General features: G+C 38.4%; 1 protein-coding gene across 6 annotated transcripts; it reads left to right on the forward strand.

Moving 5' to 3' along the window:
• The first annotated feature begins 366 nt into the window (after nucleotides 1-366).
• On the forward strand, nucleotides 367-25,169 carry cpsf6 (cleavage and polyadenylation specific factor 6). 6 transcript variants are annotated; one of them, XM_051688961.1, is made up of 11 exons: nucleotides 367-469; nucleotides 2,620-2,829; nucleotides 2,979-3,082; nucleotides 3,249-3,394; nucleotides 3,503-3,676; nucleotides 7,385-7,877; nucleotides 8,174-8,281; nucleotides 8,485-8,600; nucleotides 8,688-8,841; nucleotides 10,983-11,178; nucleotides 23,362-25,169. In XM_051688961.1, the coding sequence occupies exons 1-10, from the start codon at nucleotides 410-412 to the stop codon at nucleotides 11,164-11,166; spliced, it is 1,749 nt and encodes a 582-aa protein (XP_051544921.1). In that variant the 5' UTR covers nucleotides 367-409; the 3' UTR covers nucleotides 11,167-11,178; nucleotides 23,362-25,169. The 6 variants fall into 6 exon arrangements, with proteins under 6 accessions (XP_051544921.1, XP_051544922.1, XP_051544924.1 ...); XM_051688962.1 differs by having other exon boundaries at nucleotides 24,678-25,169; XM_051688964.1 differs by having other exon boundaries at nucleotides 8,688-8,829.
• The last annotated feature ends 428 nt before the right edge of the window (nucleotides 25,170-25,597 follow it).

Genomic DNA, 25,597 nt, shown 5'->3' on the forward strand with positions numbered 1-25,597 from the left:
TAAATATATAAAGAAAATACTGTAGATATTCATCCATGATTTGGTGCTGATAAAGTATTTTTTATTTTTTTTATTTTTGTGTTTTATTTTAAAAATATTTACAAAATGCTACTTCTAAACTGTTTAAACACAATCAAAAGCCTTAAAAAAATAAATAATATTTTATAATTATTTTGTAATTATTTAATATTTTATTAGAAATATTTTTATTTGATGATGGTGATGTAATTGGTGATAATCACTCCCTATTTTAAAAAATAAATATATAAAAAAATTCAAACGGACGTTCGGACCATTATTTTGAAATCGTTTGGCGCGTCTCGGTGGTTTTTGGCTGGTGTTTCTTACTTCACGCGTTGGCGTCTATTCTTCACACGCACAGAGGAGGAGGAGGAGGAGGAAGCTGAAAATGGCGGACGGTGTTGACCACATCGATATTTACGCTGATGTAGAAGAAGAGTTTAATCAGGTTGGTTTTACTTTTAACTCTTCTATTTACCTCACATTAAATCTCCTAAATGTGCACATATTCATTTAAAGGCAGCTTCGCGCTAGCATGCAATGCTGTCTGGGGAGTTGGGGCGTCTACTAGCTGCGCTAGCCGAGTTTACGTGCAAATTTAGGGTTATAATAGTAATCCGGTTTATTTATGATTAGTCACTAAGACAATGTTACATACATTGTTAATATTAGCAATTTTTCGCGTGTGTGTGTGGCGCGAAATGCAATCTATCGCGTGCGCTCGTTCGTTGTTTATTGTCTCGCGCAAGTCCTGCAGGCCGCTAGCGATTGATCAACTTAACAGATCAATAATAAGGATCTATAATCAACAATTTTTCAGATTTCAACCAGCTCTTGAAGAACAAGGGACTCTTATAAGGACTCTTATTTTTGTACAGTTTGGTCTTCGATTTTATTAAAAATGCATATTAATTTCGAAAGTAATGGTTCAAATTAGGGCATCAATGTAATTTTCTGTATTTACTATAGGAGTCTGTTCTACTACATTCTGTACTTTTCTACCTGACGTCATGTTAGCGAAAGTACTCGAAATAAAATCGCAAGTTTGTCTGTGTAATATTCCATCAAAATCAACTTGTTCTGCCTTCGAAACGACTTTTCTTTTCGGCTGACGTCACCAAGCCCTCTTATTTTAAGATCCCTCCCCTCCGACCACCTGTAGAGTTTCCACTCTCATGGAAGACTTCTAAAATTGTGCTGTCCATGCTTGGAAAATTCATAGAAAATAATCCTAATTAGTGGTCATGTAAATGTGCTCATGGTTATGATGATTTCCGTATGAGCCGTTTTTGTATGGAGTTATATATGTGCCACAATTCTGCATGCGCAAAGATGTATTTTGAGTGCACAAAAATTCTTATCGCGCAAGATGATACAAAAAAATTTCTGCATGCACGATATGTTTTTCTGTACGTGCAATATGATATTTTGAGTACACCAAACTTTTTCTGTACGTGCAAGATGATATTGAGCGCACAAAAATTTTCTGTACATGCAATATGATATTTTGAGCTCACAAAATATTTTCTGCACACACAAGATATATTTTGAGAGCACGAAAAGTTATTTTGCACGTGCTTGAGCTCCATTTTGTAATGTATCTTGCAAAGATAAATTCATTTTTAGCGAATGAAAATCTGTTTTGCGCTTGAATATATTTAATTTAATTAATTAAATTAAAATTAATTAAATTAAAAATTAATTATTTGTATGTGAATTTGTTCAGAATTCATAAAGTTTGCTTTCTCCTCCTACCCACTTTTGCACGCTCAAAATATCATCTTGCGCACGCTAGGGTTGCAACGGTATGAGATTCATGGTTTCACGGTATACGGTAGTACACAATTATTATTATCAGTTACAATGACCCTTAAAGGAGTTTTTTTGGTTGAAGAAACGCTTTATTATAATTGAAACTTGAAACCATTTTTTAAAATTGAAGTATGTGTAAAAATAAAAGTCTCCCTTTTGAAAATAAATAAAAAATTATCATTAAATCTGCCTCGGCAGTCCTAAATAGGCTATTACTTGGACAGCTGCCGAAATATCTTCAATGGGAGAACCATGTCATTGTTCTTTCCCTGCTGTCCATGACCCAGTCCGAATAGACCTGCGACCCGTCAGTTGAGAAACACTGCTTTAACTCACACACACACACTTATGTCAGACCCCCTCGCCTCGCTTCTCTCTGACATTTTCTCCTCTGCGTGTGTGTGTGGAGCAAGTTGACGAGTCTGACTGACAGTCGAGGAGGGAAGGAGATGCGCAGGTGAGATTCTCCATCCGGTTGCATTTTTTTTTTTTCTCAATACCGTAGATAAGCAAATGTACATGGTATGATAACCGTCAATTTTCATACCGCGAAACCAGTATACTGCTACAACTCTAGCGCATGCAGAAACATTTTTGTGCGCTCAAATTACAATTTTGTGCACGCAGAATTGTGGCACAAGTATAACTCCATATTTTTGCAGCTTAATCATAAATGGCCTTTTTGGACCAGGCAGGTAGCTTGCATTGCAAATGTTAGAGCTTGTCGACATTGTGTGTGAATAATGTTTTACTGCCGAGTTGATTCATGTTTTTCTCTTGTCACAGGAATCAGATTATCCTGTTCATGAGCAGATTGACCTGTACGATGATGTCATCTCACCATCTGCCAATAATGGGGATGCACCAGAGGACCGCGATTACCTGGATAACCTGCCTACACCAGGGAACGCTGAGAGTAACAAAGGGGCTCCACCAAATGTCGTCTACACCTACACTGGCAAAAGGATCGCTCTGTACATAGGAAACCTCACATGGGTTAGTCCTGTATGGTATAAAATAATTAAATATACATTTGAATCTGTTTGGGTTACATGCCCTGTTTGCGCAACATGGTAACCAAAAAAAAAAAAAAAAAGAGTTCAGCTTCAGACTGGGGGCATTTTGTGTTTTTTCTCCATTTACAGTGGACCACAGATGAGGATTTGACAGATGCGATTCGCTCGATAGGCATCAATGATGTGTTAGAGCTCAAGTTTTTTGAAAACAGAGCAAACGGCCAGTCTAAAGGGTCAGTGAACACAAAGCTGTGCCTACACCCCATTAACATTTGGTGTCCATATTAGTGATAGGCCGATAGATTGGCCTGGCCAATTAATCAATGAATTGAGGAAAATGTGTAAAATAATGAAATTTCATGGCTTGGGACCATTTATCCTCTTCTCTGTGTTTAACAGGTTTGCTCTTGTCTGTGTGGGTTCGGATGCTTCTTCAAGGAAGTTGATGGATCTGCTGTCTAAACGGGAGCTGCACGGACAAAACCCAATCGTCACCCCATGCAACAAACAGTCGCTCAGCCAGTTTGAGATGCAGTCACGAAAAAGTGAGAACGTGATGTCTTCTGTCCATTTAACAAAAGAAAACTCTTTATTTTTTCTAGATAAACCAGTGTTTTGCGCTTTGCAATATTAAGATTTGTTTTCATACACAGGCACACAGTCGGGGCAGATGTCAGGAGAGGGTAAGGCCGGGCCCCCAGGTTTGGGGCTACGCAGTGGTTTCCCTCCTGGCAGGGGTCGAGGGCGTTTTCCTGGCCCACCTGGTCCAGGAGGAGACCGTTTCCCGGGGCCGATTGGACCTGGTGGACCTCCACCACACTTTCCAGGTAAGTCTCTATTGGGACACCGTTTATTTGACCAGGTTAGTCCCTTTCGAGAGGGACCTGGACAAATGGCGTCATAAAACATTACAACAGTAAACACAACAAACCTAAGTCAACTACACATTAAAACACTGACACAGGTCATCTTTTATTTAGAAAGTGTTTTTATATATGAGTTTGTAACGCCCACTTTTCACAATTCAGGATAGATCAAATCAATTCCCACTCTGTTTTTCCATGTTGAATATTTTGTGTTCCTTGGAAATGTCATATTGAACAAGTCGAATGTGTTGTAAACACCATTTCATGGTGACTAAAGATGCCATCATTTTTCTCCAAATTTGGAATGCCCAATTCCCAATGCGCTTTTAAATCCTAGTGGTCGGGTAGTGATTCGCCTCGGCGGCGGAGGACAAATCTCAGTGCCATCCACCGCGGCAACCAAACGCAACTCAACACGCGTCCCACCGAGAACAAACCACATTATAGTGACCATGAGGAGGTTACCCCATGTGACTCTACTCTCCCTAGCAACCGGGCCAATTTGGTTGCTTAGGAGACCTGGCTGGAGTCACTCAGCACGCCCTGGGATTCAAACTAGCGAACTCCAGGGGTGGTAGCCAGCGTCTTTACCACTGAGCTACCCAGACACTGGCATTTTTAACACTGAACCTAAAGCTACAAAACAAAAGGCATCAGGGTAAAGTCACAACCTGATTGGACAGCTTTTATGACGGAACTTGTCGAACATCCAAAACAATGCTGGCTGCTGGGTGAAATGCGCTCGTTAGATTTATATATGTATATATGGTGGTATTTTTACCAGCTGAGAACAAACGAAGAGCTAATAAAATGTGTAAAGGTGTCAAAACAGCGCCAGGAATTCCTCCGTTGCACACACAAACGAAGATATGCTGCAAGGACGGCTGACGGCGGTTCTGACGCCTGTACCGAACTATAATGGGCAACATAGCTCCATTGATGAGAAGAACCAGATATGCTTGAGGTCAGTATTAGGCAAATGACTTCCTGTTTTTGGTCCGTTTAGACATCTTTGGTCCATGTTGTGTTCATTTTTCATCGAACCGCACCAGAGTTCGTTTGGAAATGGACCGAGACCCACTATTCAGGCAGTCTCGGTCCGCTTGTTTGGTGCGCACCAAGGTTCGGATGGCAGCGTTCACACTTGTTCAAATGAAACGCACTAACAGAACAATCGCACCAGAGTTTGTTTTAATCTAACCAAACCTGCCAAGTGTGAACACACCCTAAAAGTCTCGCCAAATAAAAGCTCTGTTTAACTAGATGCATAAAATTAAAATCACTGTGACAAATATTACTACTGTATAGAATTTTTGTTCAAATAGCAATAACACAACTTAAAACAATTATTTTAAAACAATTGGTTTTATTATTATCATTATTATTGTGTATAAGAAATATCACAAATGCAAGTGTACTGAACATCAGCAGACATTTTATTAATTAATGTTTCCTGTATACTGTGAAGCTCTGTTGGTGCAGCATTTTATTTGACCAAAAACAAAATTGTAATTGTCTTTATTTTTTTTTTTGGGGAATAAAACATGGAATCCAGTAAAATTAAAATGGAAAACACAGAATTTGTACCTGCAAGACTTTATGCAGTTATTTTAATCAAGTCCTTTTCTGAGTAATGTCATCAGTAACCTGAGGCTCTGTTGCTGTATTATCGATTTAGTATCGATACAGGAGGTAACGGGGCAAAATTTTGGTGTCGTGGTAACCCTAATCTATACTAGTGATGGCATCTTTCTAAAAGACGCTGGCTACCACCCCTAGAGTTCGCTAGTTCGAATCCCAGGGCGTGCTGAATGACTCCAACCAGGTCTCCTAAGCAACCAAATTGGCCCGGTTGCTAGGGAGGGTAGAGTCACATGGGGTAACCTCCTTGTGGTCGCCTTTAATGTGGTTCGTTCTCAGTGGGGTGCGTGGTGAGTTGAGCGTAGTTGTCGCGGTGGATGGCGTGAAGCCTCCACGCGCTATGTCTCCGTGGCAACGCGCTCATCAATCCACGTGATAAGATGCGCGGATTGACAGTCTCAGACGCGGAGGCAACTGGGATTCATCCTCCGCCACCCGGACTGAGGTGAATCGCTACGCGACCACGAGGACTTGAAAGCACATTGGGAATTGGGCATTCCAAATTGGGAGAAAAAGGGGAAAAATTCGTGTGCAACGGAGGGATTCCTGGTGCTGTTTTGACTCCTTTACACATTTTATGAGCTCCTCGTTTGTTCTCAGCTGGTAAAAATACCATCATATATACATATATAAATCTAACGAGTGCTTTTCGCCCAGCAGCCAGCATTGTTTTGGATGATCGGCAAGTTCTGTCATAAAATATACGTCATAAAAGCTGTCCAATCAGGTTGTGACTTTTTCCTGATGCCTTATGGTTTTGTATCGTTAGGTTCGGTGTTAAAAATGCCAGTGTGAACCCTAAGCGAACCAGGACTAAATGTATCATTTTCTTTTTTGGTCTGGACCAAGAGAACCAAACTACAAGTGTGAACACACCCTTAAATATCTTGGATTATACAACAAAAGTGTTAATTATCATTTAAACAGGTCTTAAATTTGGGGGTCGGAAAGAGGAATCGTGATACGACCTAATGTGATTATCAAACAAAAGTATACGATTTAATTAAATGCATATGCTGAGTCCTTCAGAGTGAAAATGTGGCACTGTTGTATTTTCTTCATGCACACGGGGGCTTGTTAGTGTTTCCAGCTTTTACAGAGCAGTTCACAATCATTAGGCCATAGAGATCACTAATGATCAACTGTTGAAGATGATGATATGGTGTTGATGAAATATGACAACGCTTTCTTTTAATTGTTTATATTGTAATGCGTTGTAGATTATTGTAGGAGAGCACATTTTATTTCCCTTATCTGTTTGTATGAGCAGCAGATTTCAAAATAAGAGTCCCGGTGTATTTCAGCTGTAAAAATTCCACACTATGGATATTTATTTTTGTTCTCCCTGGTTATTGGCATTTTGTTTGCACAGTAAACTGACTGTGGAATTTAATTCAGTTTGGACTCTTGTAGCCTGTCTAGCCCTCCCCATCACAGTAAGGAAAGACTAGGAACATTTAATATAGGCTACCAATTTTAATGTGATATATATTTGGAAAACATGTCTTATTTTCAATTTGCATATATCCCACTGTGTTTTACTGATAAGCAATGTTAAGGCCATGCTGAATATGTGCCGTGATACATGATTTATTTTGAGATTGTGTTGGTTTGTTTTGGTATGGGGATACTGTATTAATTTTATTTGTTCAGGTCTTGAAAAAGGTCTTAGTCTTAAATTTGATTTTAAAAACTCTGCAGCAACCCTGTATATGTGTCTAAAGTATAACAGAGAGCACAGTGGCACCTCTTGTTAATCCTGAAGCGTGCAGCGCATGCAGACTGTATATTTAATGAAATGACATCCTTCTGCTTTTCAGTGATCACACTTGGCCATATCAGGATTTGAATTTGATTGTCAAATTGTCATTAATTTCATCTAATAATAGGTCACATCCTGTTAAATTAAGCTGTTTGCACTATACTGGATTATGGTACATAAATTATCAACAAGCTGATATTGCACCATTTATTATCAGTATACCGCCCAACCCTTCTATAGATTACTAACACTTTGGCTTGCTTTAGGTATGCAAGGACCACCCCGTCCTCCCGGTGGAGGTCCACCTGGGCCTCCAGGACCTCCTGGCCCCCCTCCACCTGGTCAGGGTCTGCTGCCTCCCCTCGGCGGACCCCCAAACAGAGGAGACCGCCCCCCTCCACCAGTTATGTTTCCTGGTCAGTTTGGACAACCTCCAATGGGTCCAATGCCTCCTGGCCCGCCCCCACATGGATTCTGCCCTCCCCCTGGGCCCCCTCCCCCTCAACAGGGCCCGCCCCCTCCAGGACCCTTCCCTCCCCGCCCTCCTGGTCCCTTAGGGCCCCCTCTTGGCCTCGCACCACCCCCTCACATGCAGGGACCCCCGCCTGGAGGGCCTCCACCAGCCCCTCATGTCAATCCAGCCTTTTTCCCACCACCCGGAAACAACAACATGCCATCTTCCGACAGCAGGGGCCCACCACCCGGCGACCCGTATGGACGCCCGCCTCCATATGACCGTGATTATGGCCCTGGTGGCAGGTAAGGAGACAAACACCGTGTTTATCATTCTGTAAGTTAATACTCCTGACTTTCTCGCCTTTTTGATCTCTCAGGAATTTTGCATCCCTATTTATATGAACTATAATACTGTAAAAAAAAAAAAAATTAGTTTAAAGGTTCAGACTGAGGCAAATCACGTTAACTCACTTTGTATTGGATGTGTGCTCTAATACATTGTGTACAACACTTGTTGACTGGAGAATTGTGACCTGTTTGCGGCACGTGGAGGTGTAGCCCAAAACTGACCTTGAATCTTCCATCTGGCCTTTCTTTAGTAACTTCAGACGCCCTGTAGTATGTGGCTTTGAGCCCTGGATAAACGTTGATGGGCTGGTTGATGTGAAAAACTCTGGCCAGAACTTACACAATACAAGTGATCAAGGGTTAGTGATACAGTGTGATGTGTACTGTTAGTACTAGCGAACAGAGCAAGTGTGCATCATCTCTGCAGTAATTTAAAACACATGATGTGATTGTAATTCTGCACTAACGGCCTCTCTCACTCAGTTTGTGTGATCAGCAGTGACTAATGCTGAGCTACATTTAACTTTTGTGCAGCTCAACCCAATTTCTTTTTCTCTTGTAGGGACATGGATGCGTCTCGCACTCCTCTGAGCGAAGCAGAGTTTGAGGAGATCATGAATCGCAACAGAGCGATCTCCAGCAGTGCCATTTCCAGGGCTGTATCAGATGCTAGTGCAGGTATTAAACAGGGCTAAAATGCCACACAAAGTGATTAAAATGCCCTAGTATTGCTGCGGTTGATAATTGTGACTTGTGTGTTTGCAGCTGATTATGGCAGTGCTATAGAGACTCTTGTGACGGCCATTTCTCTGATTAAGCAGTCGAAGGTTTCAGCTGATGACCGCTGTAAAGTTCTCATCAGTTCACTGCAGGACTGTCTACATGGAATCGAGTCCAAATCCTACGGGTCTGTATCCAGGTAAACTTCTATTCTGTTGTGTTTAGTTGTTGACCAGCTGTGGAGGATTGTATTTACTGTATGTACTTCTATATGTAGGGATGGGAAAAATACTAACCAATGATTTTAGACCGGATCCTTATGGTCATGGGAAAACCTGGAAATGTCAGGGAGTTTTAAAATTGTGATTTCCAGATATTCAGTAATCACAAATGACAAAAAAATATAATTTGTCAAAATAAAGAACTTGGATTATTGGTCAAAATAATCAAGTACCTTATGTTATTTCATGCTGAGTAGTATTTCACTTAATTGTTATTCCAGAAGTTACGTGTCGCAAATGGGCAATTCCACAAAAAAGTCAACCATACCATGGAAAAATATAGTTTAAAGCAAAGGAACAAAACCCCTTTTGAATTGTTCATTTAGGTCTGTTTTACTGTATTATAGTGCTTTTAATGGATTTGTTTTTTGGAAATGGCATTGTTTATCCACCTCACATGAGGAGTGCACCATTTCTAAAACAACATTTTCAAACAGCCATATTTTACGTTTGGAAAAGAGGGGCAAATGACTTAGTTTCACTTTGTTAACAGTAATCATTTTCCAGAAAGACAAGATATTATCTGAAAAATATGCACACTTCGTTGCTGTTTTAGCGCTGTCACGTCCGTAATGTTTTAGAGGTTAAGTTTGTCACTCAAACAATATTCATTAGTTTATACTTTCTGTACAAAGCTAACTAATGTCAACGTTACATATGATGAACAAATGGTTACTTTTTACTTTATACAGCTATAAAAATGCATTACAGATGTGACAATTGCAGGCGCTTCATATCAAATCATATCGATACTGAGAGTCACAAACCTCCACCGCTCGTTCTTTTGCCACAGTGATTCAGATAAATCGCTGACTTTTGCTTTGATCTATTACTTGTTACAAGCTGTTGCATTTTAGGGGTCGACCGAAATTGGATTTTGCCGATACGTTAACTTAGGTGGTGGAAAAGGCTGATAACCCATTATTAAAATCGATTCATAGAATGTTGCAACATTCTTAGTCTGCACAGATGTAGAGGCCAGTCTAAAATGAATAAAATCCCAGATTTAGTTTATTTTTCAACCAAAATCCTAATAATAATCAGAAAAGAAGATTGGGTGCATAACATGAGACTTAACAGTAAACAAGCCTGAAACACACCAGGGACTCTTATTTTGAAATCATGTAGACTCGGCTCTGTTACACTGCTCTTTAATATTTAACAAATTAAGCTTTTTATAGCCTATATATTATTATTCACAATATGAAGTTGGAAAAAAGATGTGACGAGGGACGTTTCTATATAGTCAAATTTTTCTTCACATGCCCTCACTTATATTTAAAAAAATATAATTTTCAGAGGAACACGGAGGAATGCAAAAACTATTGGGATAGATATTTGTCGATAACCGATATTTCCAAATAGCAACTATTGGCACCGATTTATCTGTAAAACCGATATATCGGTGTACCTCTACTGCATTCGTAGACTGCATTTGGGAAGGGATCGTTTTGACAAACATTGCGATTTGAATTGTAATATGATAAAGATCATCTAATAATGCTTCCCTGCACTGCTCAGTGCGTTCCACTTACTCCGCTAGAGGGCGCCACTTGCTCGCACAGCGCTGTCTGATGTGGTGAATGTAGACTTTAAAAACACAGCCTTTTGCGGTTTAGTATTCATGCCATATAGTTTTTTAGGCTTGTTTCAATCCATCATGCAGCCTTGGTGGATATACAGATGTCTCAGAGATCAAAGTCTATAAGTTTTAGCATTCTGGATGGTTTTCCCTTCATGTTAGTGCTGCTTTCGCAACTGTCACATCCGTAATGTAGAAGTGCCAACCCTTCTCCCATAAAACTCATGTCCATTTTAGTCACGTAACGCAAGTTAATTCCCCAATCTAAACTGGAAGAAAACTTGTTTTGTCTGAACATTCTGATGTCTGGACTCATTCTGCTGGTGTCTATGATTATACATACAAATAGTTCGATATACTGGTAATGAGTACTTTAAATGTGATGTTAAATTTCAAGTTTTCTTTCCTAATGTCATGTCTGTATCGCTTGATTTTCCCAGATGCCATTTTAATGTCTTTTAATATGGTTTCTTTTAGCAGACGGGAAAGGTCGAGGGAGAGGGACCACAGTCGTTCTCGTGACAAGAGCCGTCGGCACAAATCTCGCAGCCGAGACCGTCACGAGGACTATTACAGGGAGCGCAGCCGCGAGAGGGACCGCCATCGTGAACGCGACCGCGAGAGAGACAGAGAGCGTGAGAGGGAATATCGCCACCGTTAGTTGGAGAGTAAGGTGTGTATGCTGTTTGTTTCTGTCTGTCTCTGCTTTCTTTCAGGATTACGACGCCTCCCATACTTAGATGTAAGCCAGCAGAGGTCAGGTAGGTGCTCAGGAAAGGTGAAGACTTTAACTTACAAAGTGACTATTCATGGTCTGTTTTTCTACAGCTGATCTTAAATTTTATTCATCCCCCCCCACCACGTGTATACTTGTTTACCAGTGATAAACTCCAGCACTGTTAGAGAAAACAGCACTTGTATCTGCATATGATCCAGTGCTTTTCATTGAAAACTATTTGACTTTAATGGAAAGGTTTGTGTATTGAAACACTGTATTTTAACAGTCATTATGCATTTCGTAACTTGCTCAAGCACATTAGGATTTGTCAATTTAGTTTGAGGTTTGCTGCTAGTTTTTATACTACTAGTACTCTAGTTTCTTGAAGCTAATTTTGCCAATGTTATGGGTCATTTTCTTCATATGAGGTCAAACCTCATTATTCAATATGTCACTTAAAGCAGATTTGGTGCTTTATGCAAATACAAGCTTATTTATCACAACTTGTCTAATTGACCAGTTTTTTGCCCCCCCCCCCAAAAATGGAAATTCAAGATGTATTGTCTTTTTGGATTGGGCATTATGTAATGTAAATTCCATTTGTAATCATAAATGAGTGTAGAAAAATTAATTGTTTGATGAATGTGAATTTTTAACCCCCATTGAGACAATAGTGAATGCATCATAAACCATGTTATTCAGGTTGTGCATTGACATTGCTGTAGGCAGGTGTGTTGTTGAAATGATGGTAGTGTTCTAGTGTGAAGATGCTTATTGGTCTTATTGTGTTGAAATTGACTTGACTTGAAATTAATCACATTTGGCATTTAAAAATATGAAGGTCCATATTCTCATCGGTTAAGAAAAAATTGTCAATTTCTTAAATTGTCATGGTATAGTTGTTTCATGTGCATGGTTGTGCCTTACGACAGAGTTTAGAAATTGTGTAATTTTATTTTTTTTCCTGGTAGAACATTCTGAACGTCTTTCTGTCAGAACAAGCTAAATGTATTTTGCTGTGTGTTAGACATATTACAGATGCACGTATTAAGACGGAACTCAATGCAGTTTACAAATTCTTTCAGAGTGGTAAATAAAAATTTTCAAGGTGCATTTCTTATTTGGTTTTAAAAGATTTCTCGGTTGACGTAAATCCATACATTATTTTCTATGTTAACCGTTACGTCCTGTTTGCTACTTTAGATGTAGCAGTTCTTCACCATTCACATTAACAAGTTTGTAAAGCTTAACTGAAGATTTACAGAAGCAACCCAGGAATTTAGCCTTACTAGGCAAATTCCACTTTTTAGTATGCGGTTCACACTAATATTTCCTATAATAACTACCCTCCCAGTGTTTTTGCTGTGAATGCAGAAGAACTGCTATGTTGCCTTTTTAAAAAGGGAGACTTTAAACACTTTGTTATTGTTCTAAGTAATCTTGTGTGCTCATGTTTGTAATGGTGCTTTTTAAGGCTATGTGGTTGCTATTATTTAATTTGCAACAGGTATTTAATAAATATTTTCATAATCATTAACCGTATTTAAAGTTACATAACCTTGGCTCAAATCATGCTCAGTTGATTTGACATATCACCTGTTGCTAAATGAAAGTGTTTCTTAAAGGCAAAATTTGTACTGTAAATTTGTATGTAAAAGTCACGTTGATATTGTTCATGGTACCATAAGGTCATTCACATTTCAAAACTTGGATAAATACACTGTTTAAGTTGTAAATATAAAAATTTCTATTGATAAATGAAAAATGGTTAGCCTTAAACTAACAGAATTATGCAGTTTTTTTTTTTAATGAATGGATTTAATCACTGTAAATGCATAAAGCAATCGGTAAAATGTTTTTTTTTTGTTTGTTTGTTTTTGTGCAAAATTATATCAGTTGTCTAATTCCCATGTAATAGAGCATCAGCAGGTCTGTTATATTGTTATTCAAGGCCCCGATATACTTCCTCCGAAATCGAAGAAGGAATGGCGTCATTTAGAACAAAATTGTGCGATCGTTTCGGTATTTTCGTAACGGCTCGCCTGGGCGAACTTTTAGGAAAACATCTTACTGCCATTGGTCCATGTCATCAGTAGGTGTGGCCTGGAGCTTCACCTATTTTGAGGCTGACAGCTAATTCTGTTTATGTAGTGCATTTATTAGTGAGCTGGTGCAAATTTACTTCTGTACGATCGTTCATGGAGAGACGTTTTTCAAGAGCATGTCATACGAAAGGAATCAAATCTACTCGAGTGCCCATTCACACATCTGCCCGAAGATATCATTCTTTTGTCTGCATTATGCAAAACAAACACTTTTATACATACCTCTTTGCAGTAGTATCAGTCTCATCATAAATTACAGTATCAGTGTAATCAGCGCATATTATGGCCGCGTGTAGTGTTTGCGCATTAGCGTCATGAATTCAGAAGACCAATTTTCATGTTATTTTCATTTTTAAACTATAGTAACCACAAGATTAACCATGGCTAATCTAAAATCATGGTTACTATATGGATACAGTATACTGTATTAAAAGCATATTTTCTGCCCCAAAACATGGTTACTTTTCATATTTACTACAATATAACTGTAGAAAAACCATGGATTCCGTCTAAAAATATAATAATTAAATCTGCACGCAGCGATGAACGGTCCCTCGCATCCTGGTACATGTTGGGGCTGCTGTGCCAGGGGAATGACATGTTTTACACTGTGACATTTCCTGTTGCCAGTAGGTGGCGCTATGACTATAACTAAATATTGGCATATAGAAGTGTTCAGGCCGGGACTCTTATAAAACGTGTAAAGTTTAGAGTAGATTGGACATTTTACGTTTAAGTTATAACAACTTCCTGTTTCATGGCAAAACATCGAATTTTGTCAGGCTGCCACGGACACGCCGTTAAAAGAAAACTCAAAAGCTTCACAATTTCGCATCGCCAAGGCCTTTAGATTAGACTGACCGAATATGATGTTGATCTGATTTAATCTCTAGGAGGAGTTCGTTCAAGTACGAGGCCTGGAAATGGCAAAAATTGAGCAAACATTGAAGAGAAAAATCACAATAGCTGACTTCCTGTTGGGTTTAGGATATTGTTCTAAGAGACTTTTTTGTATGTGTTGACGTTACACATGCTTACCGATTTTCTTACGTGTAGGTGAAATGTGGCGTGAGGGCTGCTTCGTTGAAATTTTGTAGGTGGCGCTATCGAGCCATTTTGCCACAATTCTAAAACCAGTGTCAGATGTACATTTTCCCCACTTTTGAGATGTGTACAAAGTTTCATGAGTTTTCGAGCATGTTTAGGCCTCAAAAATGTGACTCGTTTCATATCGAATTTTGTCAGGCCGCCACGGACACGCCCTTCAATGAAAACTCAAAAGCTTCGCAATTTAACATCACCAAGGCCTTTAGATTAGAATAACCAAATATGAAGTAGATCTGATGAAATTTCTAGGAGGAGTTCATTTAAGTACGAGGCCTGGAAATGGCAAAAACTAAGCAAATATTTAAGTGAAAAATCTAAATGGCTGACTTCCTGTTGAGTTTAGGGCATGGGTCCTTTTGTAGGTATTGGCATGTTACATACACTATATTGCCAAAAGTATTCGCTCATCTGCCTTTAGACGCATATGAACTTAAGTGACATCCCATTCTTAATCCATAGGGTTTAATATGACGTCAGCCCACCCTTTGCAGCTATAACAGCTTCAACTCTTCTGGGAAGGCTTTCCACAAGGTTTAGGAGTGTGTTTATGGGAATTTTTGACCATTCTTCCAGAAGCGCATTTGTGAGGTCAGACACCGATGTTGGACGAGAAGGCCTGGCTCGCAGTCTTCGCTCTAATTCATCCCAAAGGTGCTCTGTCGGGTTGAGGTCAAGACTCTGTGCAGGCCAGTCAAGTTCTTCCACACCAAACTCGCTCATCCATGTCTTTATGGACCTTGCTTTGTGCACTGCTGCGCAGTCATGTTGGAACAGGAAGGGGCCATCCCCAAACTGTTCCCACAAAGTTGGGAGCATGGAATTGTCCAAAATCTCTTGGTATGCTGAAGCATTCAGAGTTCCTTTCACTGGAACTAAGGGGCCAAGCCCAGCTCCTGAAAAACAACCCCACACCATAATCCCCCCTCCACCAAACTTCACAGTTGGCACAATGCAGTCAGACAAGTACCGTTCTCCTGGCAACCGCCAAACCCAGACTCGTCCATCAGATTGCCAGATGGAGAAGCGTGATTCGTCACTCCAGAGAACGCGTCTCCACTGCTCTAGAGTCCAGTGGCGGCGTGCTTTACACCACTGCATCCGACGCTTTGCATTGCACTTGGTGATGTATGGCTTGGATGCAGCTGCTCGGCCATGGAAACCCATTCCATGAAGCTCTCTACGCACTGTTCTTGAGCTAATCTGAAGGCCACATGAACTTTGGAGGTCTGTAGCGATTGACTCTGCAGAAAGTTGGCGACCTCTGCGCACTATGCGCCTCAGCATCCGCTGACCCCGCTCTGTCATTTTACGTGGCCTACCACTTCGTGGCTGAGTTGCTGTCATTCCCAATCGCTTCCACTTTGTTATAATACCACTGACAGTTGACTGTGGAATATTTAGTAGCGAGGAAATTTCACGACTGGACTTGTTGCACAGGTGGCATCCTATCACAGTACCACGCTGGAATTCACTGTGCTCCTGAGAGCGGCCCATTCTTTCACAAATGTTTGTAGAAGCAGTCTGCATGCCTAGGTGCTTCATTTTATACACCTGTGGCCATGGAAGTGATTGGAACACCTGAATTCAATTATTTGGATGGGTGAGCAAATACTTTTGGCAATATAGTGTATGTGTACCGATTTTCGTACATGTAGGTGAAACGGAGCGTAAACCGCACATCGTTGAGTGTTTGTAGGTGGCGCTATCGAGCCATTTTGCCACACCTAATTCTGAAACCCATATCAGATGTACATTTTCACCACTTCTGATGCGTGTGCAAAGTTTCATGAGTTTGAGTGTTTAGGCCCTCAAAAATGCGATTTATTTGAGGAAAAAATAATAAACGCCTAGAAGAACAATAGGGTCCTCACACCATCGGTGCTCGGGCCCTAATTAAAAATGGTTAGCCTAAATCAATCACGGATACTATAATATTACTGTAGATAAAACATGTTTTCTGCCAAAAACTATGGTTCCTAAAGTCTACAATATTGGTAGCACTTTATTATTAGGTTACATTTGTTAACATTATTAAATGCATTCGGTATCATTAACTAACAATGAACAAAATATTTTTTACAGTATTTAATCTGTGTTAATGTTAGTTAATAAAAATATTTTTTTTTGTTAGTTCATAGTGCATTAATTAATGTAAACATAACTTTTAAAAGTCAAATATTGGCTTGAACATTAACCAAGATTAATAAATGCTATAAAAGTATTATTCATTGTTGGTTCATGTTAACTAATCTTAACAAATGTAACTATTTTAAAGTGTTAACACAATATTACTATAGTAAAACCTTCATTAAACTATGGTATGTGCATGGTAAAACCATGATACCCACAAAATTACCATAGTTTTCCTGTATTATCACTATGGTTTCACTACGAATATCATGGTTGAAATATGGTTAATGTAAAGAGTGTATGCAAAACTATTTCAGATAGGTCTATGGAGTCCCTAAGGGGCTAAGAATGAGGTGAAAAATCATTAACGCATTTTAATATCAGATTAGTTAAGAATTTACTGACCGTCATCATATTTAAATGTACCTCTAAACGTCACCCACAGCGGTGTGGCGGGTGTCTGAATGTTCGCAAACAGTATACCGTTGCTCGGCTGTTTCGAACCTGTTTTTACCCCTGAACGAAGAACGCAGCAGAACTTCTCTGGAAGTATATCGGGGCCCTTAACTGTAATTCCAACAAGTGAAAAGCTTTACAAATAGTTTTGGCCAATTTCAAAATTTGTGCTAATGAAAATGCCCAATGATTAATTTTTTTTTCCATGTTAATCGCCTGTAGATTAAGCCACTATAAGTGATGTAAGCTGCATTAATCAGGAATTAGATTATTGATTTAGACGGCAGTGTTGAGGGGGGGAAATGCATTTAAGACATTTGTTGCAATACTGTCAGATGCACATTTTTTTTTTCTTTCCTATATTTTAGCCAGTTCTTATAGACCAGGTGTGATGTCGAGAATTTTACTTATGTACTGCACACTTAAGTATTTTAAAGCGTTTGCTCTTTCCATGCGGGGGGTTGTTACATGTGATCGGTTGGGATAATTAAATGTAATAATCATTACAGTCTGTTCAGGTTGCCTGTGTAGGTTTTTCTGAAGTTAGTAATTTTTCCAGAATAGTCCTGACACTGCCTTTTCATGAACTAGTTTAAAACGTCCTCCCATCCCTTTTCCTCTGTTCAGTGTTATGTGCTTTCTAAAATGCCATTACAGGGTTGGACAAATTGCATTTAAGGATACAGATTGTACAACCACAACACTTACGCATTGTGACATGAACTGTAATGTCCTTTAAATCACTGCAGAAACTTTTCGTCTTGCTGCTGTTAAAGATTTGATGGAAAATGTCTTATGTTTCAGAAAAATAAATGTACTAAAATAGTCTGTGATACCCATATACGTGCATAATGTGAAATAGATTTGTTTGAATGTGCTGTAATATGAAATCTGAGCACTAAGACATGTTATCACTTTTCTTGGCTAACTAACAGATGGGCAAATTTGTTGATGGATTATTTGTCCAACCCTGATTTCAGTGTCCACTGAATCACTAGAATCAAGCTTTGTTGTCTATTTGCTGTTGACAAAACTCATTCATTTGGCAGTGAATTATGCTAGAACGGTTTCTACCATTTTATGGCATTAAAATAAAAACATATAATGCTTTAAATGGTTGAAGTGTATTGAAACCTTGTGTGTTTGACTGCTTGTTCTCAGAGATGCAGTGGACACATCTGACCTGCATACTTGATTATATGGTTCAAAAAGGAATTGCTGTTTGTGGAAGAAATATTAAAGGAGAATTCCCCAAAAATGATAATTCTCTCAACATTTACTCGCCCTTATGATCCGATATTATCCATTTTGGGTAAGAAGACATGGACAAAACTAGAGGTCAACCGATAATGGATTTTGCTGATAGCGATAACTAGGGTTGCAAAGGGACGGAACATTTTCTGTAAACTTTCCATGGGAAGTTAAGCTGGGGGATTTTGGAAATATTGGAAAAAACTTTGGGCACTTGGCTATATGCTGCTGCCTCTTTGTGTCATTCTTAACATAGGTCTTTGCACAGTATTTGCAAATGTACATAGCCTTTCCTTCTACATTGGCTGAGGTGAAATATGTCCACACATCAGATGGCGCACGTGGCATTGTTCTGTAGAGTAAGATTAGAAAAACAAGCTTGTAAAAAAAACACTAATGCAATGCCGTGCACAGCTATATAAATAGTTAGCTAAACAATTGGAATATTCTGGAATGGTAAAAATATTTTACAAATGATGCTGGACAAATGAATAGAAATAGGCTAGATGAATAGATGAACACTCTTCAATCAGCATGCTAAATCAAACTATAACCAACGTTCTTGTATGATAACAGAAAACTGGCTAGCAGAAGGCAGAAGAAACAGCATCACAGTTGAGCTAGCTAGCACCATGATAGCTAGCCTCTTAAATTTTCAATGAAATGGTGTTAGCTAGCTTACATTTAGCATATCTGATTTACTGGCTAGCTAGCTACTGTATAAACACATTTTGATTTAGTATTTGCTAGTTAAACTTTAATACCATAGATCAAATATATTTACCCTAGTAATGTCATCAAAACTTACTTGACTGGATGTAGTCCTTGGGCTCAGTGCAGTAGTGTGGCTTCAATAGTCCTGCTGTAGTAAGTAGTCTACAGTAAGTAGTGTGCATGTGATTGAGGAATGCGCAGGGTAGAATTTGCATTAAATCTGGTTGTTTTAACCAAGATTATGCTGCAAGATGTTTGTTTTTTTTCAACTACATTTAAGTTCCCTGTTATAGGCTAACTTGCAATTTTGAGAATTTCCAGTTTATTCCCATTAATTCCCATGGAATGTTTCCAACTTTGAAAATTCCTGGAATTTTGCAACCCTAGCGATCACTAAGCTGGTGGAAAAGGCAGATAACCGATCGTTTTTAAAATTGATTTACTGAATGTTGGTTGTTTAATAAAAAAATGTAGTTTTCTAGCTGCTTAAAGAGTCCAAAATAAATAAATAACCCCAGAAGCAGTTCATATTGCAACCAAAATCCCAATAATAACCATAAAACAAAAATAAAGTTTGGTCCGTAACACAGGAATGTAAACAAGCCCAGAAATACACTGGGGACTTACTTTGAAAAGTCTGTGTTCCCAGCTCACACAAACTCATACAGGAAAATAACATGCAATCATATAATCATCTACAAAGTATTACAATATAAACACTATAAAGTAGAGGCTGACTGATTTTTGCAGATAGCGATAACTAAGGTGGTCGAATAGGCCAATAGCGATTAATCTGCTGATCGTTTTTAAAATTGATTTATACTGTTAAATTATCTTATTTTTCCCATACTATTTGGACAGACAGTCCAAAATGAACAAAATTCCAGATTCAATCCAAATAATAACCTGAAAAAAAATAAGGACTTTTAACTACAAAAAAGCCCCAAATACACTCTTATTTTGAAATGGAAAATGGCTCAGTTAGAATGCTCTAGATTAAAGTATTTACCAAATTAAGCTTTTATAGCCTATATTCACCGGATGGAGGATTTTATATATCACCAATATATGTATAAAACCGATATATCGGTCTGTATCTACTATAAAGTAAACATTGCCATATAGGCTAATAAATATTGTATGAGCAGTAATTCATCAACAGCAGTTCATCAGCGATCCGGTAATAAAAACTGACTTGTCCCCTTTTCTCATTTTTTTTATAACCTTATAAAAAGGAATATTTTTTTTTAAACTATTGGTAGCTATCGACTTTTGGTGCCGATATATAGGTAAATCCGATATCTCGGTCGACCTCTAGACTAAACTCAAATCGTATGGATGCTGCCTTTTAATGTCAATTTTGGAGCTTGAAAGTTTTGGACCCCATTGACTTGCATTGTATGGACATGCACACATTATACATCTGTGAAAATATATTTTTTTGTGTGTTCTGCAGAAGGCATACATGTTTGAGACCATAAAAGGTTGAGTAAATGATGAGAATCATCAAATTTGGGTGAACCATTCCTTTAAAAGTTGAACGCTGTCTTTTCTACAACAGGAAAATATTTAATATCAGTTTAGATACTTTTCAGCTTTATAATTGTGATGAGTATTTCTCTGCATTGAATTCTGAAATTTTGATTTGATAACCTTTTTCTTTTGCACGGGGGTAATCGAGGTTTTTAGTTATTTGAGCGTACAAGATAAACACACATTCAAAAATGGAAATGTTCACAGCATTGTAAGTTGTGAAGTTACTTGGCAGTTCACAATGAGTAGATTACCACAGTTTATTACTAAAGTTTGTAGGGTGACTTGATTTTGACATCATGACATTTCATTGTGCTCCAAACATTTTGTTAAATTTTCACCTATTGGTAGATATTAAAGGATTAGTTCACCCAAAAATGAAAATTCATTCATTGTTTATTCACCCCTGTGTTGTTATAACCCCATGACTTTAACACAAAGGGAGAAACTGTGAATAAATGTTGTGCTCAGTGATGTCATACAATGGCAGTTTATGGTGACCACCTCTTCAAGCTTCAAAAGAACACAAAAGTATAATTCAGAAGTCTAATAAATTATTCCATGAGACTCATGATTGTTATGAAAGCATACGATAAGATTTGATGAGAAACAAACTGACATCTAATGTATTATTTAGTGAAAATGTTCACTGACCGTTGATCTCCTGTGTGTGTTCATGATAGGACACTAGAGCAACAGTTCACGCAGCCCCCTCGTGACTGGGGCATTCAAGCGAAAACATGTTTATCTAAAAACAGGTCCTCCACAACGATAGTGAAAACAGAACACAACACAGCAAACAGAACTTACTAAACATGTCTGAAGAGATGGTAGTCGAAGAATAGTTGCATTTCTATGCCCAGCCTTAGAATCATTCAAACCGGAATAGATTGAGAAGGCGGGAATGTCGGTCACCTCTTCTCCATTCTGAACTGGTGAGTATTTGTGACAGACCTGAAGAGAGTGAGACCTCCGCAAAATCATTCAGTAGGTTTTACATTCTCAGCCAAAATCAAGTAGTTTTTAACCGGCTCATGAGATGCTGGCTTTTTCTTTTTCTTTATTTTCTCCACTTTTCTCCCCAATTTGGGAAGCCCAATTCCCAATGCGCTCTAAGTCCTCAAGCATAGTGACTTGCCTCGCCGAGTCTGAGTCGGTGGCGGAGGACAAATCCCAGTTGCCTCCGCATCTGAGACAGTCAATCCGCGCATCTTATCACATGGCTTGTTGAGCGTGTTACCATGGAGACATAGCGCGTGTGGAGGCTTCACGCTATTCTCCGCGGCATCCACGCACGACTGAGAGTGAGAACCACATTATAGTGACCATAAGGAGGTTACCCCATGTGACTCTACCCTCCCTAGCAACCGGGCCAATTTGGTTGATAAGGAGAGCTGGCTGGAGTCAGTCAGCACACCCTGGATTCGAACTCGCAACTCCAGGGGTGGTAGTCAGCATCAATACTTGCTGAGATACCCAGGCCCCCAATGCTGGCTTTAATATACTGGACCGGTGCCAGTTCACCACGGACGGAGTTACCTGCGTGATGCCGAAAATAGAAAACAAGCGATTGATAGAATGTACCATCGCTCGTCACTGCTGGTTAGAACAAAAACTCTGATTAACATAGAAAATATACCTTTTATCTCGTGTTGTTTGCCATCAGTTTAGGACACAGTGTGACTGTGGCGTCCTGTAGCCGCCTCTTTTTGTTTGATTTCGGAGTACTCGGTTTAAAAAAAAATACAACATAAGGCTGGGCATAGAAATGTATCAACTCTTCGACTACAAACTGTTCAGACATGAATAGTAAGTTCTGTTCGCTGTGTTGTGTTCTGTTGTCACTATCACTGTGGAGGACCTGTTTTTAGATAAACAAAACGAGTTTTCGCTTGAATGCCCCAAAGTCACGAGGGGGCTGCGTGAACTGTTGCTCTCATGCCCTATCATGAACACACGCAGGAGATCAACGGTCAGTGAACATTTTCACTAAATAATACATTAGATGTCAGGTTGTTTCTCACCAAATCTTATCGTATGCTTTCATAACAATCATGAGTCTCATGAATAATGTATTAGACTTCTGAATTATACTTTTGTGTTCTTTTGAAGCTTGAAGAGGTGGTCACCATAAACTGCCATTGTATGACATCACTGAGAACAACATTTATTCACAGTTTCTCCCTTTGTGTTAAAGTCATGGTGTTATAACAACACAGGGGTGAATAAACACTGACTGAGCTAAAAATGTTGTGTAATTAGAATGCATTCAGGCATCTAAACACCATATTGACTAAACATTTTGAGCAATAATTACTAGATAATTACATATTGGTAAGGGTGTGCGGAATGACAAAGCTGATTATAAAACGGGTAGTAATTTCTGATTGCATGAGTTACGATCATTCTATGTATTTTCACATTACTCCGTATTTCTTCATTGTTGTTATATGTAAATAACGTAAAGCAGTCCTATGCCTTCTGTGTGTTTCTTAACGCTGTATTGATACAATGATTGCAGGGGCTTGTCTTAAATATAACCTTACCATAATTGTTCATATGTAAATAATAATAATTGCAATAAGATGCTTTTTATATCTTGAACTTTGTGCTGTGTATTATTGGAAATTTTAAGTAAATTAAAGTATTACCCTATTATGTCACAATGTTCTTATTTGAAACAAAATGACCTGCCCCTTATTTTTGATACTGTGACATGTGCATGCCTGTGTATGTGTGGGACAGTCTGAGCGTGTGTAGATGTAGAGGGAAAAACAGCTCTGTGTGTTTCTGGGTATTGTGCCCCAAAACAAACTGCCACCTTCATTTTGACACATTTCAGCTGAACGCAAGAGGAGGAGGGGAGACATCTGGAGCGCCGTGGATTCATCCGACAGCTTCCCTCAACACAGAGGCACCTGGACTCCGGCTTCACTCTGCAGCGCTACAGTAGAGTTCTGTAAAATATTATATATATATATATATATATATACACTCACTCTTAATTCCCTGCAGCTTTTTATTTTGTACTTTTTATTTGAAAGTAGCTGTGTTCTAAAAGTAAGTTCAGCCTTTTGATGAAAACTACTTGCCTGCTCTATTCAAAACACAGAAAACAACTTTCCGACTGCTATAATGTGTAAATTGTCAGTTAGCCAGATTTGTTTTTATAGGACATTTTTGGTTTCATATTTTCTCCCTTCTTCCCCCCTCGTCCATTATAATGTTTGTAAGTGTCTTATGCCTTGATTATTAAATAGAACCTGTGTTGTAATAAAGTGTGTATTGGGGTTGCTGCTTGTTCATACTGAATTTATTAATCTGCTATCTTATTGTTTTATGTAGACATTTGACCAAAACGATGCATATCATTTAGTCAAATTTTACTGTTTTTATTTTTACAGAATTATGCACCTAAATTCCTAACACCTAAATTGTAGATACTTTAGCACCTTTTCAAATACTTTACCATAGTGCCTTTTCCAATTATACATCAATTAATCTGTGCATTTTGAAGGGAACACATTGTAGATTATCAAGAAAATACTCAATTTGAATTGTCTGCATGTTATAATGAAATGCATTGAGTTTAACAATAAGCAAAATTGTTTTCTTAATGTTATGTAATTGGAACCACATAATTCAAAACTGTGAAATATGCTGATCATTAATTTTTCCAGTCACACTATTTCAAATACTGTTGTAGTTTCACCCCCTTTTTTTAATTTTTATTGTTTATTTGTTTTTAAGACAGTAACTTAATCCAGTTCAAAATATGCTTGTAATTGGATTTCAAAGTGTCTAATGCGATGGACACATCATTGCCCAAAATGACATGTTTTACCTTGCTTTGTGCATGTGCTTCAGGTTCATACAATATGTGTTCATGCAGGCCAGATTAATTACTCGTTATCTCTTGGATGCTGTTAAAAACTACTACATTTACCATTTGAAGTCTTATAGCTTACATTTTTTACTTAAACATATGTTCTGACTTTACCGAATATTAAGAGTGTAATTGTCAGTTTATCTTTAGGTTTCATGTATAGATGGCTCACAGCAAGTGTACACTTGTGATGTATAAAGCAGTCTTTTTCTAGAGTAATGTAATACTTAAAAATCGATGCAGTTCTCTGACTACTGTTGGAATATTTATAGCGGGTTTTGCAACCAGTTACTCTGCTGATGAAGTGGAAAAACTACATTGTGTGTTCCAATCCTCTTCATTCTCAGTCATCTGGACTAAGAGGTAAGTTGATTTTGCCTTGAGATTAACATTTCAAAAATTGCTATGAATGTGTATCTTTTAAGTTGCCCAAGTGATTCAGCTCCATTACTTAAGTTAATTGTACCTCACATTACAAATGAATTGTCTTAAGCTACTTAGTATCAAACTTTTCAATGGTTTGTAATGAGAATCATTGTCTCAGGGATGCAGTTTTTCTTTCTTTGTTTATATAGTGTGTGTGTGTGTGTGTGTGTGTGTGTGTATGTATATATATATATATATATATTACACACACACACAAGTAGTTCAGGCCACACATTTGAAGTCCAGTGCATTAAATGTATCCTCTCCATAAGATATATGCATAGAGAGAGAGGAATTACAATTTGAACATTTTTATAAATAAATTTTTCCAAACATGATTTGTCTTTTGTTTTATTGTGCTGTTTATGTAATTGTTTAATGCTGTGGATTATAAAACCCCAGAGATATGATATAATGCTTTGGTTTTCTGTAACTAAAAACACATCGGCCCGCCGAGAAATAAATAATGATTGACCAACACAAAATAGGTATTGTTTTAAAGCTTAGAAGTTCTACTTTACAATGCGTGTGGGCATTACTTCGAAGAGGGGATTCCTGTTAAAACAAGCCCACGCACAACGTAAGGGGATGCATAGATCATTAGATAATCCACACGAATCTGTGTGCACCGCACATAATGTGGTAGCTGGCTAAAACACATTAGCTTTCCTGGATTAGATGAAATGTAATACGTTGTCCATCATCATGGAATGCTAAACCAATCGTATTAGGATTCAGATTGCTGTAACCAGAGGTGGAAGTCATC

This window comes from Myxocyprinus asiaticus, chromosome 45, assembly GCF_019703515.2.
Source record: "Myxocyprinus asiaticus isolate MX2 ecotype Aquarium Trade chromosome 45, UBuf_Myxa_2, whole genome shotgun sequence".
NCBI lineage: Eukaryota > Metazoa > Chordata > Actinopteri > Cypriniformes > Catostomidae > Myxocyprinus > Myxocyprinus asiaticus.